Source organism: Alligator mississippiensis, chromosome 1, assembly GCF_030867095.1.
Source record: "Alligator mississippiensis isolate rAllMis1 chromosome 1, rAllMis1, whole genome shotgun sequence".
Taxonomy (NCBI): Eukaryota; Metazoa; Chordata; order Crocodylia; family Alligatoridae; genus Alligator; species Alligator mississippiensis.
Window position 1 is genome coordinate 412,304,485 of NC_081824.1, and position 27,232 is coordinate 412,331,716.

The 27,232-nt window shown below is 36.1% G+C and overlaps 1 protein-coding gene across 5 annotated transcripts in view; it reads left to right on the forward strand.

Moving 5' to 3' along the window:
* LRCH1 (leucine rich repeats and calponin homology domain containing 1) overlaps nt 1-27,232 on the forward strand; it is a 217,300-nt gene that overhangs the window by 149,786 nt on the left and 40,282 nt on the right. For 3 of the 5 annotated variants that reach the window (XM_059727981.1, XM_059728068.1, XM_019500468.2), the window contains exons 8-16: nt 3,627-3,732; nt 5,622-5,737; nt 9,053-9,120; nt 10,098-10,184; nt 13,460-13,549; nt 13,651-13,687; nt 14,499-14,615; nt 17,279-17,326; nt 20,584-20,656. In XM_059727981.1, the coding sequence (XP_059583964.1) occupies nt 3,627-3,732; nt 5,622-5,737; nt 9,053-9,120; nt 10,098-10,184; nt 13,460-13,549; nt 13,651-13,687; nt 14,499-14,615; nt 17,279-17,326; nt 20,584-20,656 (742 nt within the window). Of the gene's footprint in view, nt 1-3,626; nt 3,733-5,621; nt 5,738-9,052; nt 9,121-10,097; nt 10,185-13,459; nt 13,550-13,650; nt 13,688-14,498; nt 14,616-17,278; nt 17,327-20,583; nt 20,657-25,362; nt 25,468-27,232 lie in introns of all 5 variants that reach the window. The other 2 variants (XM_059728090.1, XM_059728013.1) reach the window with 2 other exon arrangements.

Here is a 27,232-nt window from a genome sequence, read left to right on the forward strand (position 1 = left end):
CCCCCGCACTTCTGTGGGATGCTTCATCCACCTCAGCATTGCAGGGTTCATGAGCTGCACCTGGTACCTAGAGGTATGTAGAAAAAATATTTAAAGCTGTTCCTATGGGCGAATCACTTATTCCCGAATCAGCATTGAATCTTCAGATTCGGCCGAATCGAATCGGGGACAGTGATCCAAATCAACTAATCAAATCACTGTCCCCGATTCAGGCCGATTCCAAATCGAATACTGCCCGTTTTGCACATCCCTACTAACTGAATGTAGGACCTTGGCTACTGAAAGTAGTGCTGACACTCCACCCAAGCTAATTAACACTGCTGAGAAGTACTAGTTCAGGCATTCCTGGACATGACTGCATTGTGCTTTGCACATGTTACCCACACTTTTTGGTACTAAGTATATAAAAGTGAAGGAGGAGCAAATATTCTCCAAAGGGTAGATTTTCAGAAACTTGGCCAAACTTCCATAGGACTTTTGGTCTGATTTAAGTGAAAGCCTTCAGATCACAATAAAGAAATGCATTTTTTCCTCTTAGAAAGCTTTAATGATTATTAGTGCTTATCTAAGTGCTTATCTGCCTGTCAGAAAATAAAGAAGTTGCTGCTTAGAAGGTAGTGTAATAGATTTTATGGATAATAAAGCAAACTGAAAATAATGAACATTCACTACAAAAGGTATAGACTGTTTTGTTTTAATTTAAAACGTTAGAGCATTAAAAATACATCAATCACCAAATATTTTGGCAAGTTTCCTACAAGAAATGAAGCAAAATCACAGTCATTTTAGACCAGGTTTTTAATAGGTTTCTGACAGTCCTGAGAACATAAATTCCAATGAAGGAGTGTGACAAATTATTTTGTTTTCCAACATATTTACTTAAGTTGACTAACTTTGTTAATGAAGAACTGTTATTGTATAGCTTTCTCTGGGGCTGTAAATAACATCTTTAATGATGGATTGTTCTCATGTAATTAAATTTAAACAGCCCTACATTGGAGAAGAAGTGCTAAGGAAATTACAAGGGTGAAACAGCCCCTTTTTTGTACTACGAATACTAATTATATGGCATTTATTTATTCATTTATCCCTTTGTATCTGCCTCCTAGTAGAGAAAGTGGGAGGTGATAATCATGAATCCCAAATGTGTGTAGTAGTAAATGACATCACTTCTTCTCTCTTACTACACCTGTGTCACTAAGCAAACTTTGCAAAATGTTTATTGTGCATTGTGATTACCACTGCACATTTTTATAACTTAATATAACCAACAGCTTGTTAAAAGCATCAAAACAAACTGCAACTTCATTTATCTTCCTATTTCAGAAACAGGGGGCTTTTTAAGTTCTATCATTAATTGGACCAACTATATAGTTAGGAAACAGATTAGACCCAACTGGATGGTCCAGATAGTCCAGGAATGTGTGAGAATCAAGGGATTTGTTGTGATATATACTCTCTCTACAGTTGGTCCAATAAAAGATATCACCAAAGAAACCCTTGCTTCTTATATATTTCCCTGGATAATCATGGCTACAGCAACAATCCAGCCCTGACACTTCATATTTGAGAACATTTATAACACTCTATGTTCATGAGTTGTTTTTTTAAAAATAAAAAGTGTAATATTTTGTGTAATTTAAATAAGGGGATCCTTCATTCACATGATGTGAAGTTTTTATTTAATTTAATATTGATGTACATTTTAGGAAGCTTGCAAATATTCATTTGGGCCCATACAGACAGTAGGCAGAGGATAATGGAATGAATGAGCAAGTTGGATGTAGTCTATTTAGCTGTTCTGACAGTGCTGCAAAGGGTAATTTCTTTAAAGCTTAAGAACATATGGACAGTTCCAGTATTACACACACACAGATAATTTCATTTATTTTTTATAAGAAAAAAATAAATTTGGCAATTGTGAGATGATGAATCCTGTTTTTCCAATAATATCACCTTTACCTGTGTCTCATTATTCTCTAGGAATAAAAGATAACCCTTTTTTCACCTTTTTTTGTTTAAGGCTTCCTTCTCGAGTTTAAAAATCATTAGAACAACTGAGTATTTTTATTCCATTAACAATGGTATGTGAGGTATGGATAAGAAGACTAGGACTTACCATGATAATGCAGATTTAGATGTTGGTCCACCATTTCATCCCAGAATGTGCATTAGCACCAGCTGTGTAGAATAGGATTGAGGTACCTTTTACAAGGCTTCATCAGGACCGAAACTTGTTTGGCTTTCACGCTAGAGTAGTGTTATGTTTTTAATATAAAAAAATGTACTCTTCATCTTGTCTGCCTTTTGATCTGTGTTAAGTCTAAGTCTATCTATAGCTTCCGTTGTTAGCTGAAGAAAATGAGATACAGTATCTCATCTGTGAAAGTATTGTGATGATTTTTGAATACTCAGAATTGGTTTGGAGATGTCATATATGGTAGGATACTGGAAACCCCTGGGAATGAGTTGCAGAACAGTGTAGACAACTGGTCCTATTTAAAAACCCAGACTTAAAAAGCCCATGAAAGAAATGATTTGATTGCAAATGAGGTAGAATGCATTTGGCTTTGAACACTCTAAATTTTTTCCTAAACCGCACGCATGTGCACCCCTTGCCTAATCTTTAATGTTCAGAATTTTGATTGTTTGTGAGAGAGTGCATCACAGAATTGCAATATTTAAAAGTAAGAATTGATAAATTATAGCTGAGGTTTGAATTTCTGGTAAAAAATAACCTGAATATGTTGGCTTTCTGGATGCACTGCAGAAGCCAACTATGGTAAATGACAGGATTTGTGGAAGGGATGATATGTCCCAGCAAGATTGGAAAGGTTCTTTACTGTTTGCCTGGTTTAATGACTGCCTGTGTTAATTTATTTCTCATAGGTAACTATTTTCAAGTTGTTGGGTTTCAGCACTCTGCGATTGTAATTATTATTGTACCCTAAGTTTTTTGTATGAGGACCTTTTATTTTTATTTTAAATCTAAGTAAATGAATGCTCCCACATATATATTGATTTAAATAATTAACATATAGGATGAGTTGTGAAATATTAAGTTAATTCACTGTTAACTTTTGTCATTCTTGGGAAAGGTTGTTCAAATTCCTGAATGTATCGGGCAAAATTAATTTTCTTTTTTTGGCAAGGATGTTAAAACAAGCAATAAAAATCACATGAGTTGACAAGAACCTTTTTAGAGTTTTTTGTTTGTTTTTTAAATTAAGTCTTTAATAACTATTGTTATTTTCAAAAATAATTTATACTATTTGTATTAATCTAAAAGACTGTGTCAGGTTATATAAAGCCATACTGTAACTGTTTTGAGCAAATGCAGATAGGCACAGATAATCATGATGGCATCTTTAAAAGAAATGCAGGTGCGACTAAACTTTACTTGAGTTTTTCCATAGTTTGCTTATATAGGTTTAAACAAATGAAGGCAATAAACTTGACCATTTTCCTAAATAGCACTGAATTATGAGTAGCTATATAGGACAAATAGCCTCCTAGCTCTAGGTTACTATAGAATCTTTTAAAAATTTGAATCTCTAATAAACATATAATTTGTCATTTCATTCATGTTTTAATTTTCAATTAAAGTTTTTCTTTCTTATTCTTAGCCATCTGATGAAGATACGCTCAGCCTTAATGTGCCAATGTCAAACATTATGGAAGAAGATCAAATTATAAAGGAAGATTTGGGTCACAACACAAACTCAATAAAAGGTATGAATACAAAGGGGAGAAGGTTAACAATAACAGGAATTCTGTATGTAATACTGTTATGGGTTTAGTCTACAAAAAATCCCAACACAATTTTCTAAGCTTCCTCAAACATGTACTTAAAGTACACACTTTTAGTTTACCACACTTTTCCCTGAAATATTTTCATTATGAAGCATGTTTTTGTTTGTATTTCTGAGACTATGTACCAGCCCCTTAGCACAGGTCAGAAACCTTCTTATTAATCCCATTTTACAGACTTCATTTGCCTACTATCATTAGACTACTTTGTTTTCTTTAATTCTAAAATACACCTACTGGCAGGCTCTGAGTGTGTGTACACTTTAGTATTAAAAATTACCCAAAGAACTTGGCTGCCTTAGTATTAAAAATGACATGTAAGCCACATTAATCCTACTGCAGGCAAACCCCATCAAGAAGAAAATGTTTTCTGTCCATGTCCTGAATTAATTAAGATGGAGATTCAGAAGTACCTGCCTTGTTTCCAAATACCAAATACATTCAAAATACAGACACCTCACCTGACCTTTAGCAACATGAATATGGAGAATCAGTTTCTCTGGTGGTCAACACCAAATCAACTTAGGGTTGTATAAGTCAAAATCAGTACTTTGAATTTTATTTGAAATTGTATAAAAGTTCTGAGTCCCTTCAGAACTCGAAAAGTGTTGTATTACTTTCAATGTATGAATAAAAATAAAAATATCTAAGTAAAAATTTACTTTTCTAAATTACACACCATTTTCTTTATTGATACAAATTATGCTGTCGGGTCTGCACAAACTTAACCAGACTAACTGTGGAAAACAACTACGTGCAAGTATCACATTAGCCATTAGAGCATGGTGTCTTCATACTTGTAGTCTTTGCTGCTTTTGTTCCAGTGAAGAAAAATTAGTTTCTCTGCTTAAAATGCTCACTGAAATTTTGGAGGGCTGATTTTGGGGAAAAGGTCTGTGTAGTACATGAGTAAATACAGTATTGGAATAGGCTGACATGTTCTGTATTGGTTGCTTTTGAGTGGTATTAGAAGAATTCAGAAGTACTCATTATAATAACGTAATGCTGAGGTTGGATTAAAGTGCAAATAAGAGGGTCATAGGCAGACAAGGTTCCTTGGGTGAATTTGATATCTTTTATTAGACCAACCCAAATAGTTGGAGAATATTTATTAAGCAAGCTTTTGGGTTCAAAAACCCTTCGTCAGGGTAAGGAAGTTTCAGTAGTTGGTGTGTGCTCTTCCTGGATGGAATGAAAAGTAAACAAGCCAGGGGCTGGGCTGGGCTGGGCTGGGGAGTCAGTTGCCAGCCAGATTATAACGTATGAAAAATCCAATGTCTACATTTAGTCCATGATCTCTAGTATCCAGGAGGTTGATGAAATGGAGTTCATAGGCTTGTCTCTGGGAAGTGTCAGAGGCTCAGGCATGTGCTTCCTAGACTGTCTTAAATTTACCCTAGTCTGTGTATTTCCATTTCTATGCTGTTAATGGTATTTGTTGTGTCTTTAAAATAGACTGCTTCCTCCTCTCATGCTGGTGTAGCTTGGAAGCGATTCCATGGACAACAGTAGCGTTGTTTGTGAGTTGCACTTGTATAAGGTTGAAATCTGTCCACATATTTGAACATAAAGGCTTTATGCATACAACTTTCACACATTTTTTTTAGGTTCAGTCCAGCATAGTCCATAAGTTTTAAGTTTCTATTTTGACAATTTTGTGTCTTTTTAGATTTCAATTTCAGCTGTGTTACTGAGCCCTACTGCATTTAAGAAGGTTCTTCACTAAACCTGATTTAAATTCAGTTGAACAGTTAATGCTGGGTCAGAAATCATTTTTATATCTTTGTGTTTTTTATTCCATTTCCCATTAGTGGAATTTCATCAGGGATCACCTTCTCTAATTGACAATGATAAATCAAGAGAAGCAGAAAACCAGTTTGCTGATGGATCAGATACCCTCACTGCTGAATTTATAAGCTACATCAAGGCAAGTCTGATTTATATTGAATGAAAAAGAATCTCAATACTACTTTCATAAGCATAGAGGAAGCAGAAATGACAAACTGCTGGCACAGTGTTATTAATAAGAGAAGTGCAGTTGATATTCATTGTCATCGGTTTAGAGTCACAGAGTGAAAACATAAGCAGATAGATTAATCATCACCATTATTTTAAAGTTAGAAGGTCATGTTACCCATAACTCTTACTCTAATCCCTGTGAAAGGCATCATCTCCTCCCCTTAAAATTTGACCTTGTTTTTTAAATAAAATTACTATAGGGCAGTTCTCTCATGGGCAAGTTTTGCAGCACTTGCCAATGTGAGTTTTTCTTATATTTTTAATTGGGTAATTGTTTCAAAGGTGCAAAGTTTACAACGGTGCTTAGGTCTCAAAATTATGAAAAGATGGTGGAATATGAAAAATGGATGTAGCTAGGGAAATATTTTAGTTCATGGGAGAAATGTGGAAATCTTTAAAGACAAAGGATATCACCTACTTTTTGGTAAGCTGAACCAAAGTACTGTCTCTAGAAAAATACTTGCAGTAAGATTCAATGACTGCCTTTCTTAAGCGTCTGTTTGTAGACAGTGGATTTTCTAATCAATATTTTTCTTATACACTAATATACGTGATCTGCATCATTGCCAACAAAAGCTAAGGTGGCTTTAAGGTGTGTATGACTGCACATGGTCCAAGTTCTGGCTTTGCCCCTTTACTTTCCTTGTGGGTAGCTAGTTAATCCCTGTAAAAATATTGCTCTTGTATTCTTGCCATGGTTAATGAGCACTTTGGTTATCAGCCTGCTGTGTCCAGCTGTGTAAATTTCATCTGCCTGGGGAATGGTTTAGTTTGCTTACACGTCTGGCTGTTTTTCATAATGATTCTATGAATTGTTATCATAAATTGCAAAGTTATACCCCTTTTGTGGTTTTTTTGAGTTGAGTGGTCCCTGATTTCCTTAAAGTCTGCTGCTTTTTTTAATTGTAGCATTGGGTTTTGCGTAATGTATCTGGGTAATATGTCTTTGAAAAAGTTGCATTAAAATCCTTATAAATCACTAATGAATACAGTCATATTGTAACGTGTGAAATTAATTTAGTTCATTATGATTATAATATAGCTTACGTGATTAAATCTGTCCAAAAATGATTTAATACACAGATAAGTTGATCAATAGAAGGATTTCTCTGGAACTTTATATGCCAAGCTTTGAACGGTGTTTGTTTGCCTATGAAAATATATTTGCTGGATAGTCCTGCCGGGTTCTATTTAAAACTAATGTATTCCATTATGGTTACAGACAGGGTGGATATGGTTTAAATCAAATCGATTTAAATAATGATTTAAATCACAATTTAAATCACTTGTCAGGAACCTTTGGTTTAATCATTGTTTTCTACTAGACATGCATTCTTATTTGATATAACTTTAATACATATTATTCACAACTCAGAGATAGATGTAGGTTTCATTTGTAAAAGGTACACACTATACATTTTAAAGCAGTGATTTATTTTGATATTTTTCAGATTGAATTTGCAGATACATCAGAAAGCTAATTATGATTTGGTTGTTTTATTTACCAAAGCTAATTGAAGCAAATACTTGTGAAGTCATTGGGGGGTGAACTATATCCAGTTCACTAGATTAATCATGGATATTTGGGGGATATTTTTGCCACGCTGTATTAGGAAGACATCAAATGAGTACTGCAGCCATATGTTACTAGCTTTGGGCTTTCTTCCCTTTCTTCTAGATTTCTTCTCACCTTTGATTTCTTCTCTTATATGAGATGCATCTCTTATGAGATTCATTTTGAAAAAAAAATATAAGTTAACTTTCTCTTTCAGTCTAGCTTGGTCTCATTTTCAACCCCTTCCTTGTTCTGTGGGGTGGGAAGAATTGAAAATGGAGGGTGGGAGATGCATGCAGAGGATTTTTCAGATCTTTTTCACTTTATAAAACCTTTTTGTACTGGAAAAATTTGAAGAAAAATACAAGTGTTATGGTGTCCTGTCTGTTCCCTCCTCCCCCCCGACCCTTTTCTAATTTACCACCTCCAGTGTCCTGGGCAAAAATGTATATTTTTAGGCAACATGAACAAACAACCAAAATATTTCCTTTGTTTTCTTTAATTATATTATCAAAAGAAGTATTCACAAATAATAGTACTGGTAAATAATAATAATAAATCTCCTAGCTCTGATTAATACTTATATAATGCTTTACAGCTTCTAAACTTTATAAACATTAACTACTGGTCACATCACCCTTCTACGGCAGTGTGTGTGTCATAAAGTCAGGTCAACATAGAGGCATTAAAGGTTACATGCTTTCCCCACATACAAAACTTGAGTAAATATGCAAGTGAAGGTGAATCAGCAAGGGTAAGAGGAAGAATATTTCTTCCTTTATTTCTTTCCCACACTGAAGTTGAGTGGCACATGATCTGCTGCCAACATTGCACACTTTGTGGCATGTTACTGTCCCTGTAGTATATGTTGGTTGGTGTTTTTCCAAGAGTGATTTCAGCACAGCTATAAGTCAGGACCTCTTGCACATAGTTGTGAAGAGTGTTACCAGTCCTGGTTCATTTGTGCACAAGTTGTATAGTGAAAATGTTGCCCAGATTAGCACTCTTACAGGATTTGGATTTTAATACCACCTTGCTATATTGACAGCTGAGACCAGTGTACAGGCTGTAGTTAACAGCCCTACTACAGCAAGAGCAGTCTTCGGGCAGGGTATTTCCCTTGTTGGTTTCTAAGTGGCAGAATTTGCTGAACTCTTTAGTTCACGTGATAGAACTCTTACTTTCTCAAGCCATATCTTGTGAAAGCAGAGAAATTTAAAGTTGGGGTTTATTTTTTTCTTAGTGTCGTTCCCATCCCCTTTTCCCCTATTGATTTCATTAGAGTTACTCCTAATGGTGGAATGGAGAGAAAAATCAGCTTCTGCTTTAATTGATGATTAATGTTAGCCTATGCCAGAAGGACATGGGCGAAATATGGGGCATTCAGGAATATAATGCTTATGGTTATTTGGCTTCTTTTTACCTTTAAAAGAGGCTAAGGACAATTGACCTCAATAAAATCTAACATTTTAATAAAAGATGGTGTATCCAAATGGGGTATCCTAGAATGGGGGTGGAGAGGTAGGAATGAAACACAGATCTTAGATTGCTTCATCTAACCACTCAAAATTCATAAATGAACTAGGTCACTGCTGAGGCTGAAATGAAACTTATTATCTGTTCTTAATTGCAAAGTTGTCATCTTAACTTCAGTATGTCTATTCATAGGGCAGAGCAGAGGAATGTGATGAATTATTACGAATAGAAGAGGACACACAATGGCAAACAGAAGACATGTAAGTATTTATATACCTAAAAGATATAATCCATATAATTTTACTAGATAACCAGAATGAATTCTGCTTTTAGGGAATTTCCTTATCAGCTTCTCATTCTCTATACTTAAAAGCATGAAGTATATATAAATATATATAAAATAATAAAATATATACATTTTATATATATATATATATATATATATATATATATATATAATTTTGCTATCTGTAAAATGTTATTACTATGGTCAAAAGTATTTAATATATTTGTCTAAGAATGAATAATGTTATTATTTTTAAAGGAAACGCAAGTATTTTTTGGTTACTGGTAACTGACTGCCCCTATTTAATAATGTCATTACATCATTTTTAAGGCAGATCAAACACAGATCTTAAGAATAGTGATTAGAGGAAAATCCTACTGTCTTGCCCATTTTTAATGTGCTCTACTATAATAGTATTTAGTTGTGATTAAAACATTGATGATAAACCTCAGTCATTGATTAGAGTATATACAACATAATTTAGCATGATAATGAACTCTGTATTGAAGATGCTGTAAGTTCAGATGTAAAATCAGTATTTGACAAATACTAAAAGAAAAAATACCTTGGCTGAATTGGCTAGTGGAGTAAAGACAGTTTCTAAATGGCTGAAAGTATTAGATATGAGAAAACAAGGTAAGGCCTGTTTTGCTGTTATCTTTTTACTTATAGAATAAGCAAGGTGTAATGCATTGTTAATTAATATATTATTTCAGCTTTAGATCTGAGGCTGTTTAAAATAATTAAAATGCTGTACAGGAGGAATCATTATCTGCTTAGTATGTAGGGAGCTGGGGAAAGGGGAGAGATTTTTCTGAACTCACTGTCTTCACATACATCATTTGCTTAATTTAAGCAGCCAATTTCAAAATATAATCCATCAAATTAAATCCTAGCTTCTCTGAAACTCATTGCAATGTCTTTGTTTCTTGTGCTTGTTTCCTACTATAGCACAAATTCATCAGAAGAGCCAAATATTGATATAGCAATGATAGATCAGCTAAGAGAAGCAGTAGATTTATTACAAGATCCCAACAGGTATGCTCACTACACAGTGTGATGTAAGTAATGCTTGAGAGTTTTCTATAAGAGGCAGTTGCAATTCTTGAGGTCAAATGCAACACTCCCCCCCCCCCCCAAAAAAAAAAAAAAACCCCAAAAACCCAACAAAACAAAACAAAAAATATTTCCTGTATTTATTGATAGCTGAAAGTGTTTGGCTATTACAGTGGTTTGCTAATATAGAAGATGTTCTTCAGAATTGGAGTACAGTAAAAGCTGTGTTATCTGCCACTTTACCATCCGGAATGCTCTATTAACTGGCATCTGTTCCACTGTGGCACTTCTGGTTTTGCCACTGTGAGTCAAGTCCCTCTTTTTCCTTGTGGACCACAGCCCAGGGCAAAGCAGTCTGCACGGGTCCCCCCTCCCTGCCCTCCAGCACACTGACACCAGGGATTGAAAGCCCTGGCACACCAGACACGGCAGGAGGTGCAGTGGCCCGAACAGGCAAAGATGCCTCCAATCCACCAGGCTGGAACTAAGTATAACTCTCAGATAACCAGCATATTTGATTAACCGGCACCCCCCCATTCCCCATGGATGCCGGATAACAGAGCTTTTACTGTACTAGGTGTTCTTTACCTGGCAAGTTGTTAAAAAAAGGAAAGTAATTACCGTATTTACCTGAATACAGTATGACCCTGAATTTAAGATGGACTTCCCCAATTAGCTTCTATACACAGATCATTTATAAATGTATTGTAATTTTCCATGATGGAATCTGATTGGAGGATCATCTTAAATTGGATTCCTCCCCTCCCCCCACTTACTGGCCATTGTGCCTGCCCCCTTCCCCCCTTGCAGCCTCATGCTGCCCCAGTAAGGAGGAGTGGGCCGGGGCGGGGAGCGGGGGGAAGAGAGAGAGCGAAGTAGTGTTGGGGGGAGACTGGGGGCTACAGGGAAGAAGAGTGCCACAGCATACAGAGGTGGGGGCAGGTAGCAACTCTGGTTCCAACCCCATCAGCTACCTCCTAACCCCGTTTCCCATCCTGCCCCACTGCCTTATGCTCGATTGTAAGGCATGGTACTTTTTTCCCCTGTGTTAAATGGGCAGGGGTGGGGAGCCTTGTCTTCTACTGAAGTAAATAAGGTATGTGGCATTTTGTCTAAGGAAAGTTGAGATGCTCCACCCTGAATGTAGGCACAGGATTCCTATGTAGTTAACAGGAACTGCAACCCTAATAGAAACATACAAATGAGAATGAAAAAGCATTAAGTCATCCATGCACAGTAATGCTGTATGGTGTGTTTTCTGAAGACTTGTCCAGGACAGTTTAAAATTGTAAGGTTGCATCAGGAGAGAACTGTATTGGCTCTTTTATATATTCATAAAGAGAACAAGAGAAAGGGGAAGTCTTTTTTATTTGAATGGACTCAAGATCAGGTTGTTTTTTATTTGCTTTACAGAATTGGTACTTAACACTAGTTAAGATCACTTAGGTCATTGAGTCCAGTCCTCTGCTATTGCAGGCAGTCGCATCATATTCTCCCTTTCGTTAACTAGTAAATCTTCATTTGAAAAGTGAATTAGTTTTTCTTCCCCTAGAGCACTCCTTTTGGGACAGTGTTCCAGAATTTTATTCCTCCGATGATTAGAAAGCTTATTACTTCCTAACCTACATTTTATTTATGGCCAATTGATACCATTTTTTTCTCGTGCCAGCATTGTCTTTAGTTTAAATAGTTCCTTTCCATATTGCATGCTCACTTTGCAAATTTTTCCCATTGAGTTGAAAATATGAATTTACTTTGGCTGTTATTGGACAGTAGTCTCTATTAAACTGTTTGCTTTAACTTGGTGAAGCTGTCTCTGCTTGGTAAAAGAGAAAGTAACTGCACTTATTAGAAAAGTTTGTTGATATCAGTTTTGGATTCAGTGCTGCAGCATTGTATTGCTCTTGCTCTGCACCCATGGTATGCTGTTCTTACAATTGAGGCAGATGTTGCCTTTAAGAATTGTTAATTTAAAACAGATTTTTTTTTTTTATTAATCTTGTAAATAATTCTGTTTTTCAGTTTCACTTGCTGCTGTAATCTACATATCTCCCCCTTTCCTCCCTTCTGAATAGAGAACAGGCATTAAAAAATATATAGATCTTTATAATATTTCAGACTTCCATTAATTTTATTCTGAAGGTTTTTAATTGATGATTTTGAGGAAAATATATTTGAACTGTTAATTTGTCCATTGGCTGTTTATTGTTCATGATGATTGCCAGTCATGTCACACACATACAAAACCAATAGAGAGAAAAGTAGTGAAGAGATCTTGCTGTGGCCTTTTTTGAACTACTTAAATACTGTTTTTGCATTTTTACATTTAGTGGTCTTCAGATACAATACAGAAACAGTCCTGGCACCAGGGACCTAAGACTCAAGTGTCCCTGTAACCCCACACCGCAAAAGCTAGGCTTAGTCTTTGCTTACATGCTTTCTGTGGTCCCATGAATTTTGCCGCCTTACCTATTCTAATGGCCTGGCTTCATCAAGAAGGATTGAGAGTGTCCTCAGCACAGAATAACCTGTAGCCTGGTGGTTAGGCTTTTCTCATGGGAAGTAGGGGCTTCTAGGTTTGAATCCATTCAGGGTGAGGTGGCCATTGAAGTGCTCTAACCACTAGCCTCTAGTGGCAACACCCAAACTTGTGTTTTAAAAAAGAGTGAGTTACCTGTGCTGTCAGGATCAACTTAAGTGCTTTTATGAAAGAGGTGTTTGGGCTGTGAATCTCAGTCTTCTATATGTGCCTTACTTAAGTGCTTCATTGCAGCCCTAAATTCTGGAGTGAGACAGGATTTCAGACATGTCGCCCTCTTCAGCATTCCCGCTGGCTGGTTTTGGCATCCTCCCATTCAGCATTCAGGCTCTTGTGAATCCCATACTGAAGCTGTCCCTGTTAGGCATAGACCTATGCCTAACCTGTGCCTGTGGATATCACTTGTAGGGGTAGACGCTTCCACTATCTAAGGGCTAAGATTCTAAAATGTACTTAAGTAGGTAGTGTTTATGCTAACTAGAACGTGCATTCTGAACCCATTCATTGCTCAAGATGATATTCCACATACAAAGCTGTGAAACTTAAGAATCAAAATATATTTCTACAATAATTTATTAAGGATGTTAGTAAGAAATAATATGGAATAAGTAAAAGGTAATTTAAACTATTGAATATCTCCCTTCGCTTGAAATTAAACTCTGTAGAACATTATCAAAAGCTGTACCCCAGTGCATTGTTTTTATTTCTAACTTTGCAGATTAAGCTTGGATATTACAGAGGACAGTGGTGTGAATCTGTATCCCGTGGAACCTGCAACAGCTTTAGAATTTCAGGAGTCTACAGTAAAGTGTGTTTATCTACCTTTTTAAGAAAAATAATAGGTTTTCTAACATTCATATTTCTACACTTTACAATTTAATGTGCTTTCTCTTATATATCTATATACAGTGGCCAAATGCAGACAGAAATGTCCCGTATCTATAAGGTAGGTTGTATTATATGGTACAATATATAGTATTCACAATATGCAGGGAGGAGATGGAAAATGAGTCAATGGGTTCTTTAAATTTTTAGCTGGTAAAAATTTAAAAATGTAAATGGTCAAAACGTACACAAATGTAGTGGTTTCAGGACAGAAATAGATGTAATTCTTTTGAAAACGTATATTTTTTTTGTAGAACTTAAAAAAAAAATGCATGTTACCTTGATAGCTCTTCTGGACTTTAGCATCTAGAGATTACCAATAGTGCTTTAATCTGCATTTGTTGTCTAGCAATAATTGTTTCTGCAGTCACAACTATTTTTTATTTGTCCAAATATTTCAGGTAATATAATCTTAAAAGCAGATTGATAGTCATTACCATATGTACTTGTGCTAGTTCTTTCTCTACCCACTTGTTCTATAGCTAGAAAATGGTAAGGCACTCAAGTGTTCCTAAAGCTCTTTACAAACTGAAAAACAGAAAAAAAATTATTTCTCTGAAGTATTGTCACTATTGCTACACCAAATTATAATTAGACAACAATTTGGAACTTAATTTAGTATTTGTTGCTCACTATTTGATTTATATCCTGTCCAGTAAACTGTTGGTATTCCTTATAGAATTATTTGTTCAGACTTCCAAAATTGTCTGCTTGTAACCACTTATACTAAGCATCTTTCATATAGTTTCCTTCCCTATTTGTTCTTCCCAGTATTTCTTAGACTTATTTTTGAGACCATGCTATGGAAGAGTTATGTTTGTTTCTCTTCACCAGTAATATGCATAACATCTAAATGGATATGTACGTTACAGAAAGAAAATGCTGAGAAGGAACTCGAATTCCAAAAGACGAGGGGATTGATTATGGAGAAAACAAAAGCGGAGGCCAAAATTACATTTGAACAGAATGAAAAGCAGCCATTAAGTCGGGTATGGATGATCCTGGGAAAGTTTGTTTATCCAGCCATAGGACTCATTTGAAGGGGAACTTCCTGAAAGAAATTCATTGACATATACAGTAATATGTTACAAGAGAAAACCTGATTAATTTTGTGAACTATGCTTTGATATGGATCTCAGGGTTTATTTTCAGAACAAAAGTTAAAAAGAACTAGTTTCTGAAGGACAGGAATGAAATTCAGGATATCTGCTCATGCGAGGAATATTTGTATATTGGTCCTGTGCATTTTTGTCCAAAGTTTCATTCTGTAGGGGTGGTGAGAACACTTGACATGATTGAATTCTTAGTAATGTTTAAAAATAATTCTCCAAACTTTGTATGCTCCAAGATTTTCAATAATGCAGTATATAAAACTCAATAATTTAATTTTTAAAAAGCAGACTAATTACTTAGTTTGACTTCAAGGTGTCCTGGTTTTGTGTGTACCTATGTTGGTCCTCCAATATGTAAGAATTATGAACATTATTTTTAATTCATTCATATATTTTAGTATCCTGAACTATTGGTTTCTACTGTGTACAGTACTTGCAACAAGAATTAGAGAACATAGTAATATGTTCTTCCCACTCCTGTTCATTACAGTACCCAATATTAGGAGGTCTGTCTTCATAGTTGTCCACATCTTTGCTTTTTCTCTGAAAGATATATTTTAGTAGTTCAGTATCATAATTTTCTTCTGTTTCCCATATCAGAGCTCAACTTGTATCATATCCTTGCACCACTTTGAGACACATTCCAAGTGCATCATTCATACTGCAGCTAATGCTAGTCTGCTTCAGAATATTTTTGGTCTTTCCACAGTACTGAATTTTTATAAAACAAGATGTTCAATGCTTTTAGAAGGATCTTGATTTCTGAAATGTGATCCTGAAATATGCTAATACCTTAGAAATTGAGAATGCTCTGGATTTGCCAGTGATGCCAAATGGGAGTTGGAGGCACTTGCTGTTTTGCAAGAGTTACCCATCTTGTCATGAGGAAAGATAGGTAGCTTTATACTGTATGCAATAGAAAATACTTTATATCCACAGTGATGGGCACAAATTTAGATATATGATTAACAACTTATGTAGACTAAAGCAGAGGTTTGGGCTGTAATGTTGGCATGAATAGTATGTCTGTTAAAAGCTATAGCCCCCTTTATTCTGAGGAGTTACTGTCTTCAGACAGGATATACATAAGAGTGGGATATGATGTCTAAGAATCATTCTGGTTCAATGTCGAGATAAGATCTGAGGTAAGACGCTCCTTTAATCTGAGGAGTTGCTGTCTTCAGACAAGATATACATAAGAGTGGAATCTGATGTCTAAGAATCATTCTGGTTCAATGTCGAGATAAGGGCTGAGGTAGGACCCTGAGAGTTGTTCTTTGTTTAAAGCCACCCAGGAAAAGATAGCCAGGGGAAAAGGTGTCTCTCTTTCTCTCCTAGTTTGTTGAGAATTAGGAACATTTCTCGTGGCTGGGACTGATTGTTCCGAGTTGCTTTTCTTTTGTTTAAAATCTTTGTTTATAAAGTTGGCCCTGAGGAAAAACCTTGGACCAAACTGTAGTTTGGCCTTCACTTTATCTTACCTAGATGATGTTTCTACCCACTGCCTTACATATGCATTATACAGCATTCGTAATTGTAAACTATTTTGTCAAATATGCAATACACATTGTCAGTCAAATCATAGTTAAGGCATCAGCAATAGATAAGATTGTTATACTATTATTGTATAACTGACTTCTGGCAAATCGCTTCCTGTCTGTAGATCTGTATTAAAATATTTTTGCTTTCTACTTGTTTTAATTATGACCTTGGTTAAAACACCTTGAAATACTAACCTTTCTGCCCTTGGACCAATACTGTCTTGAAAGATTATATTAAATTCATTTATGGGTCTACTGTACCAACAAACTTGCATGGAATAGATTACTGGAAGAATGCTTTTATTTTGTTGCTAAACAAAGAAAAATAATTGCAAAGTTTTCTCTTCTTAAAAAAGTTTGCTAACTTTTTAAGATTAGAAATATAAACCTGTAGGTCTTCAGGGAAAATAACTGCTCAGTGAAAGATTAACAAATTAATAGCCATCCTAGTCAGTATATGTGCTTTTCCATTCCAAAAATGGAAATTATAGTATCTCTGCTAATTTCAAGAGCTAACTGTAGCACCTCTTCCTCTTGAGCACCTCTTTGCTCTGATATTTTTTGATGAAAGTAGAGATATAGGGATACCCCCAGCTTAGGACATAAAGTTACTTAACGAACAAAAATGCTCCTTAGAAATGTGTTGGGTGATAGACAGACATAACAATAGTATCAATATTAAGGGATACTAATAGCTGCCATGATGCAGTTGTTACCTCTGCATGTTTCTGTAATGATGTAAGTGTAGCAAAATTCCTGCAGCTTTAATCCTGTTTCATTCAGGATCCAATTTAAACTGATTTAACTGACTGTTTGTTTTATACAGGATCATAAGGCTATAAGTTAGATCATAACAGCTGAAGTGCGCTCCCAGGCAGCACTCCTCTCTGTCTTTAAAGAGGTTAATGTTTACATTTGTCCATACCCTTTGGTGTCAGGTATTATGCTTGTACAAGAAATGTACTTATTGTACCATTCTGTTTTTTTAAAAACACGCAGAATGATCTGATTGTTTGGAATGTAGGAGGACAAAGTTCTCACAATGAGGTAGGATGCTACTGTTGTTTGTGTGTCTGTTACATAAGACATGATTTTGATTTACATATTGTCAAATGACACAATGACTTTAAAAATACAGTACCTATAGTTAGCATGTCACAGCTGTATGCAAGTTAAATTCATTCATGATAGTCTTTTAGCTGTATTTGCCTACTTCATTTGGTCATCTTTTTCATAAATGTTTGAGAGAGCCAGAAACTTTAACCCTGGAGCTATTGCTGATGTCATCCACAGCATTTTTATATGCAAGGATACATATACCTTTTCTTTAATTTCATTGTATTTTGTCAAGATTCATTCTTGTGCTGAGTAGTACCCATTGGTCCCATGTGATAGCCCATTTATTTCAGGGGACATACATTTACAGAACAGATTAGATTCCAGCAATCATCATCCTGTATTATGGATTCCATTCACCCCTATTATCCCCATCATGAAGCCCTTGCCAAAGGAGATGAAAGCTCTGAGGTTTTCCTTGTGGAGATTTGTCCTTTGTAGTTTCATTGGGCAGCCAGTGCTTTCTCCCCCATTTTAACACAGTGGAAGTGGCTCACAAATTCTGTGAATTACCATGGGAAGGGCATGATCATTGATAACGTTGGGCTCCTTTGAAAATTTGTGCCCATCTTCTGTCAGCATAATTCCATAGAAGCATTGGTGATTGGACTTCCACTTCCTCTTGCTACCCCAGGAGGTCTTTTTTAAGGCTGATTTCTACCACGTGTCTGTATTATCTAATTTTGACTAGTGATATGTTTAACACTCACTTATGCCCTCCCATACCTTTACTATTTTTCCACTTTATGCTTGGGATCTTCAAACTTAGTTCAGGGTCCAAGGGGTAGGTATGAAGTCTGATTAACATTCTTCTTTCTGCTTTTCTCTGCTAAAATATAGTTGGGTTTCCCTTCTGCAGAATTTCAGAGCTTGCGGGAAACACATTAAGACAGGAAGATAAATGCTGTGAAAGAACAGAATGTCCATAATGAACTGTTTTTTTCCCTCTTATTTACTCTAAAATCTTTCACTGTAGTTACAGGGGTGTAGGTTGTAGCCGTGTTGGTCTAAGGACATAGGCAGACAAGGTTCCTTGGGTGAATCTGATATCTTTTATTAGACCAACCCAAATAGTTGGAGAATAGTTATTAAGCAAGCTTTTGGGTACCAAAACCCTTCGTCAGGCTAAGGAAGTTTCAGCAGTTGGTGTGTGCTCTTCCTGGATGGAATGAAAAGTAAAGCAGCCAGCAGCTGGGCTGGTATGCATGCAAAACAGGTAGTCAGTGAAAATGTAGATTGAGGAGTCAATGGGTGAGAGACAGGCTGTGGGGGGGGGGGGGGGGAAGAGAGTGGAGAGATACCTGGGGAGTCAGATGTCAGGCAGGTTATGATGTGTCATAAATCTAATGTGTATATTTAGTCCATTATTTTTAGTATCCAGGAGGTTGATGAAGTGGAGTTCATAGGCTCGTCTCTGGGAAGTGTTTTGTAAGTTTCCGTTGAGGATCAGGACTGAGAGATTGGAGAGAGAGTGGTTTTCTTGTGAGAAATTTGCCCCCGCAGGTAATTGGGTATTTCTGTTTTTGATAGATTTCCGGTGTGCGTTCATTCTGGTGCGCAGTTGTTGTTTGGTCTCTCCTACGTATTTTCCATCAGGGCATTTGGTTCATTGGATGAGATATATTACATTTCTGGAGGTGCAGCTGTAAGATCCAGGAATGCTGCTGGCTCTGTTGTAGAGTGTAGTAATAGTGGGAGTGGCAGAGATGTGTTGGCAGGTTTTGCATTTCTTGTCATGGCACGGTCTGGATCCTTTTGATGTGTTCTGGGCTTGAGGAAGTTTGCTTCTGGTGATGAGGTTAGTGAGGTTCAGTGCTTGTTTGAAGGCTAGGATGGGTGGCTCTGGGAAGATCTTTTTAAGAATGTGTCTCTTTCTAGTATGGGTTGCAATTGTTTGAGGATTTTCCATACAGGTTCAAGGGAGGGGTGATATGTCATAACCAGCGGTGTGCGATTTGTGGGGGGTTTTCTTCTGTACTGCAGCAGTTCGTCACGTGGTATCTGGGTGGCTCTTTCAAACGTGCGATCTAGCTCTCTGGAGTAGTTTCCTTGCTGGGTGAAAGCCTTTTTAAGATTGATGAGGTGGCAATCCCGGGTGTTCTCTTCAGTGCACATTCGGTGGTATCTGAGGGCTTGGCTGTATATCACAGCTTTTTTGGTGTTTAGGGTGATTGCTGGTTCTGTGCAGATATGTATGTTGGTCTGTGGGTTTCTTGTATAACGTGGTCTGTATTTTATCATTCTGGATACTGATCATCGTGTCTAAAAAGGAGATGTTGGTGCTGGAGTATTCTAGAGAAAGTTGGATGGAGGGATGGTGATTGTTGAATTTCTGATGGAACTCAATCAGAGATTGTAGGTTTTCAGTCCAAATGATGAAGATGTCATAAATATATCTTAAGTATAGCAAGGGTTTGATGGTGTAGTTCTTGAGGAAGTCTTCTTCCAGGTGGCTTATAAAAAGGTTGGCATACTGTGGGGCCATTTTAGTAAATAAAATAGATATATAAAAATATAGACATTGGATTTATGACACGTTATAACCTGCCTGACATCTTACTTCCCAGGTAGCTCTCCACTTTCATCCTCCTTCTCTCTCTTCTCGGCCCCCCCCCCCCCCCCCCAACCCCAAGCCTGTCTCTCACCCATTGACTCCTCAATCTACATTTTCACTGACTACCTGTATTGTATGCATACCAGCCCAGCCACTGGCTTCTTTACTTTTCATTCCATCCAGGAAGAGCACACACCAACTGCTGAAACTTCCTTAGCCTGATGAAGGGTTTTTGAACCCAAAAGCTTGCTTAATAAATATTCTCCAACTATTTGGGTTGGTCTAATAAAAGATATCAGATTCACCCAAGGAACCTTGTCTTCACTGTAGTTATGAATTATTGTACATGTAAAATGTTTATGCAATCATAACAGAGAGATGCTGTGATAGAAAATTGAGAAATAATCAGAAGTAGTTAGAATAAGAGTAAATCCTATGGTCTTTTGTCAGAAACCACTTTGCAGTCAACAAGAGATTTTATGGAATTAGGAGTGAATTTGATTTGTAGAATTTGAGCCTATAACTATGAAACAACAAGTTTTTCCCTAAAACTGTTATTATTAATTTGTATTTAAACAGCAGCGCTAAGGTATGGTATACATCACTTATTCTTATCTATCTTATTGAAACACAGATTAGGGACAGCACTCCGCCTGTATCTCCTACTACAAACAAAACAGCTCCATTTGGCCTCAAGCCACGATCAGGTAACGTTGTGGGAAAGAAAAAATTATAACAGCCTAGTTTTATTGGCAAACTCAAGAATACTTGCTGCTTTTATCTTGTTCCTTTTCAACAGGAATTAACAAAACTCTTCACTTTAACGTTTGTTTATTAATGGTGAATACTCACCTACAGTAGACATTTGATAAGAAAGGATGCGAAAACTTTGTCCCTAATACCCTTTGAAGAACTGCAGCCTTAAATTCATGAGTTTGAGAATGTACTTTAGCAACACTAAGCTTTCAGTATATTTGCATGGATTATTTTTTTATACTGTACTTATACAATTAAATCATTTTGTCTACCTGATATGGTACTTGGAGAATCCTGTATTTATCTTGTTGGCAGGTGTGGAAGTATTTTATAGCTATTTATGTATAGTATATATGAATAAGGTTCATTCTGTTAATTATGGCACAATTGCTATAGAAATATATTCACCAGCCTTTCAACAGGAGTACATATGTTAAAAAATAAATAGAAGTTAATATAGCCGTGGGCTTCAGAATGAATCCTCGATGCATTAAATCTGCATAATTATTAACATCTCAACAAACATAGAAAAATTCATAAGAACCCATTTTAACTGTCAGGGTGTTCAACTGCTTAGGGTGTTCAGAATGAACAAATTCACTTTTTAAATATGGGATCAGCACAAGGATGACTACATTTTTATCTTCTGCTTGCTGAAATAGCCAATACTGGAAATCATCTCACATTGTCTCTGAAGGAAAACATAGCCTATTCAGATTTTTCACTGTTTCAGCTTTCTAAGACTAATTCTGGTTTCTCTCTTTCACCACTAATACCTTTAATTGAATGCTGGTAAACTACTAGAAGCTTGTAGTTTTCATAATAAAAATATTTTGGCAAAAACAGCAGCAATTTCATATTTGAATGTATTTTAAGAAATTGTACCCATAGAATTTAGTAAAACATAACAAGTGTTTAATGAAACACGGAAAATGTTGTTGAACATTTACTGTGTTATACGCAGGGTATTTAAAGTCACTGTGTATTTTATATGCAAATTAAGCAGGATAATCAAAAGATGTGAACTAAACTGAAGTGCAGGCATTCTTGTTTTGATATTTAGGTTATGGATCTGATTGTGATTCCTAGTGTGAGCCTTGTACAATTAATGAACTGTATGTATACTCAACTTTTCCAGTGAGAGTTGGTTCATCTGATACATCTGTAATCCTTCCAGTTAATATAATTTTGCTTTTAAAGCTTTCTTCTCTGCTTAATTAATGTTCTTAGTTATATGCCTTATTGCTGCAGGGCTGGTGTTGGAAGCCAAGTATGCTGTGTGACCCTGTAAAATGGTTTAGCTTGATGTAAAATTGAGGTTTGATAGCATTCTTGGTTAAGTAATCTGTTACCTTGTGGGAAAGAACTCTTAAAAATGCACTGAAATAATCATTTTAGCTATTTAGTTGTATGGTTTAAATTGTACAGGAACACATAATTCAATAACAGTGCAAGATTTGTTTTGAAATTATTTTAACAGGAATTTGTAAATCTTATTCTAAAAACAAAAACAGAGAAGGATATCTGAAAAACAAAGAAAAGAAAATGCCTTTGGGGATAGTTAAGTTTTTCAAACAATCTATAGTCAATATGCCCTTAGCAGATTCTTGTTTGTTTTTCCTGTATGATTCTCCTTAAAATGTAACATAGTAGCCTCTTATCTGGCTATTTTTATTGTTTTTTAAAAATGTGGGTCTGTAGGATAGGTAGTGATAAAGGAAGTACTGGATTTCTAGTAATGATTCCAGCTCTGCACTGCATATACAAAGCAAAGTGCTTTCAAAGGATAAATCAGTACTAAACCTGTGCTCATGACTAAAAGTCCTTTTATTCCTATAGCTTAAATCTAGCCAAAACAAGGAAAACCTCTGTATCTGGTACCTAATTTGGTATCCAAAGAAAATGTTTTTCAAAAAGGTAATGAATACTCTTTCCCTGGCTTTTGGCGGTTAGCATTTTAAGAGGGTCAGTCTGCTATAGAGAATGTAAAAGAAGAGGTTCACTAGATTTCGAATTAGACTTTTTCATACATGCTTCACGAAGAGCAGACTCTTCCAGGTCACATTAGTGACTGAGGAAAATGCTTGAAAGTGATGAAAAGTGTAAAAAAACAAGTAATATAACTTTCCCTTAAACAGTAATTTTGCTGCTATGAAATGCTTTCATGCCTGAAGAAGAAAAGAATCAGATCAGTTCATGAATTTTATCTTTTACTCTCCATCTATGTGCAAATCAATACACAGTTAATATCTGCATCATTTTAAATACATTTGAAAATTTTCTTCAACTGCTTGCTATCACTTTCAAGTTTAAATCTCAACTTTACTCAGAATTTGGATGTATTCACACCTCCTACAACTTTTGTGGCTTTTAGAAGTATACATCCCTACTTTTGTTTTGTGCCATTTTTCTTTCATGACTTTTGCTGAGTGGAGTGACTGCCAAAACTAACTAACAGGGGAGCAGTTATTGTGTCCTCAAAGGTCACCTGAAGTTCTAGCAAAACTGTAAGATACAAAACCATTTACAGTAAAAATTCCACAGGAAATGAAGAAACTCTACAATATATTTAATTAAGCAGAACTGTAAAACACATCTGTCTGAAATACTTTAATTTTTATCTCTATGAAAACTTTTAGCTTACAAATTGCAATGGAGAAACCAAGTAGGAAATAGCAGTTGAGAAACAATTAAAGCCAGTCATACAAAGTCATAATTTTTGTCTCATGCACCTGTTAGAAGACGAGTAACTATCATCCTCCTATTGATTATTATGTTTGCTTTCTCCCCAGCAAGTGTTTTGGATGATATGTATACTTTGGAAATGGGATGTTAACAGTGCTGAAAGTTTTTACTTCAAGCCCATACTCCAGTGGAAGGTGTTGATTTACTGAGAGAACCATTAGGCTTTGCCTACTTGCTGATACAGCTTGGCTTGTTATAGCAGAAGGGTGTAAGTGAGCTGGGAGCAGCTAGAGGCAGAATGAGCTGGAGTTTGGAACAAATATGTCCTAAGAGAATAAACCTTAAGAGCAGCCATACCTGGAGAGAAGATTGTGTGGCATTTCACATGGTATTATTTCTGAATTAGCTTTTTTTTCTTCAGTCAGATCACAGAAAGGACAGTGCAGGTTTTGGAGGGGATTTTTTATTTTGAGTGCATAAATTTATTTGGGGTGGAGCAGGGATTCTTTGTTACTAATGCTCTCTTTGCCTTTTTTACATTTTAATATTTTAAAAAACCCTTCATTTCACTGATATTCAGGATTGCTTTTTAAACTAAATACTAGTTTTGATGTGCATATTGAACCTTGTTTGATACAAGGGACTTTCCTGTTTTCAGTTGAATTAGCAAGGCAGCTAGGTATTCAAAACAGCAGCTTTGATAGGTCTTGAGAGGAGGGTTTTCCATGTGTAAAGCAGATGGCAATAGGGCTTGCAAGCTTATATCATTGGTGCAGCAGACAAGACAGGAGGCCATGTGGGAAGATACAAAAGTGGCTTGGTAGGGAAGGGAAGGGCATAGTTGTGAAAGGTCTGGAAGATAGGAAGAAGGAGGTGGAAAACAATCAATCAAAGGCAGGTTACATTTTCAGAGTGATTTGCTAAGAGGATGATCTTTAACAGCTATGGTTTGTAAGGATTATAGGGAGCAGTGAGTGTTTTGGAGAAGCTGGAGCAGAGGTGCTTTTGCTAATCAGTATGGGAAACCATGGGCCAATTAAGTGAGGAGGTGAAGGGGTTGAGGAGCTGATTTGATGGATTTGAAGAGTAAGCAAGAAGCTCTGGTGTGGAGGAGCAGATGCAGTTTAACAATGAAGAAGGAAGAAAAGTAGAATGAAAGATTGGAGGAGAGGTGTCATTGTCAGTCATTTCTAAAAGAATTTGCAAGGTCTTGTGTGAAGGAGGAGGGTGCAGGGGAAAGGATGATTTAAATGAGAATCGTGTGGGACTAGCACAGCAGATAAGGCAATATGGAAAAGGGGGGAGGAGATGCTTGAGTTGGAAACAGTAATGCTGAAGACAGAATAAATGTGGCCACGGGGCTTTCTTCACATAGGAGTATCACAAGGTTACTATAATGACCACTAGTTATATAATAGACAGTGGGAGCCATTTTTCAAATAAAAAATAAACTCTTACTAGTTTTATTGAAAGTCTCTGTTTATTGAAAAAGTGCCCTTTGCTTAACGGGTGCAAGAGATAACTGTACATTTAGTCTTTTGTTTTTATTCTTATTGCTACAGCTGCACTGTTGAAAAAAATTATCAGTTCACAACATCAAGTTTTACACTTCTTTTGCCCACACTATTTAATCTATGGGTACTTTTTCTTAATAAATGCCAGCTATAAACATAATTGTGTTGAGCGTTACGGTTGCAATGATCTTTTTAAGATTAACAGCATTAACTGCTTATATAATGTATAATTTGCAAGTACTAACATTAAATTTTTCATTCTTTTTATTCTGTGCACCATCTTTCATTCTTTTCTTCCAAAACTATACATTTTATATTAATTACATTTGAATGGCATCTTCCTCATTACCATGCAATCCTAATACCACATATGAAATGCTGCTGCCCCCTCTGGTTTACCCTGGTCCTTGTACCTACTGTGTATGGACTCGTTCTCACCCCTTCCCTACTCCCCACAGACCCATCCCTCACTCTTCCTCCTATCTCCTTCGACACACTTACACAGGCACAAACATGGGACAGCTATAGCTACAGTATCCCATCTGAAGGAGACAGTGACAATGGTAGGTGATACAAATATGTATATGTATATACTTATTTAATTTTTATGTTTTCAGAAAACTGAATGTACTGTGGGTTTATTTGTGCGTTCCCCACAGCTAAGGATGTAGGACAGGAAGTTGCATGCTTAATGTAATGGGTATTAAAACTAGGGGTTAAAAAACAAAAGCTTAGGTGGAGCGTGTTAATTACTGTTTGGTATGTATATGGGTACCATATTTACTCAAATACAAAATGAGGTTCCCCTACCTCCAACCCCCATTTGGCCTGGGGAAGAAATGCCCTTGTCTTATAGTCATATACAGGGATCCTGTATATAGATATAGTGGTATTTTATTTTAATCATGGAAACGTGGATTTTGGGTTACTTTTTTAATCCGAAAATTGGGGATTTTTTTAATCAGAGAAGACCAGGATCCCTGGACATATACAAGGAAATCTCATTAAATACATTATCTATCAGTAAACTGCTGCCAAAAGCAGCATGTTCTCAGCAATGGAAGCCAGAGAGCAAAGGGCCAGCTGAACCCCCAGATTTATTTTTCCTGCTGGAGCAGTAGGAGGAGGACAAATTCAGGGCAGCTCCAATAACTAGATTCTATACCTGGAAAATTGTAACAAATGTATGCATCTTCCATATAAAGAATCTAATTATTGGGGGTCATCTTATAATCAGGGTTGTCTTCTATTTGAGTAAATACAATAAACCAGCTAGGATTCTCAGTGTTTTCAGGACTGTCTGAGTATCTTCTTCTCATGATAACCAATCTTAAAATTATTTCAATCATAAAACTAATAATTTCTGCTTATTTTCAATTTCTTATGAAAGCTGTATTTGGGCAACAGTTAATTTTGTTATTTTCTTGCTTAGTGCTTGAGTATGTTTTCTTTATACATGCTATATATGACAGTAATTAAAATGTGTCCTCCCATCTGCAATGCTGTATCCAGGTGCATACTTAGCTTAACTAGAGAAGGGATATTGGAATGTAAAATTGAAATGGAGACAATGCTAAGAGAACTGAATCAGAAAGAAATAAAGGGTGGTTCCTGTCTGTCAGACGTTATCTGTATATCATCAGCCCTTCCCAGGCATAATGAAGGCCAGAGACATTGTGTGAAAAGTCAATTAAAGTGAATTTCCAGAATGACCTTATCACTGAACTGCTAGTTCTTATCCTAATTACAAAAGCAACAGAAAATCTGCTGATGTTATCTGTGAGAACCTCTTGCCTCTTACTAAGTACGTGTCAGATGCAAGACATTGAGACTAAGTAAAGAAGAAAGCTGTTTACAAGTAATTGGTGGATTGCATGTGTAGTTTGTTTTAATATATTTTAGCAGTCTTTCTCTTCAGTTATCTTTTTATGTCATCTTTCCTACTTGTACAAGTGTATTTAGAATTGAGGTGCTCTTACTGATGGTAATAGTTAAGAATAATGTCTGATTGTGTCAAAAGTGAAAGCTGATATACAGCAACATAATGAAAACAAGTCATTTTACAGTAGGAGGTCTTGCCTCAAACAAAGGGAGAAGCTCATTCTTAGTCTGTAAAATGTTTGCTTTAGTTCACTGTACTATACATTTTGTGTTTTTCATGTAAAACAAACCCAAGTGAGATATCTTGCCTATGCAATCTTAAAAAATCTGTTAAGGAGGACATGGAGGAAAACCAAATCATAGAAAAGTAGGGCTAGAAGGGGTTGTCTAGTCCAACCCTGTGCTTTGAGGCAGGATCACCCATATTGAAACCATCCTTGTCTAACC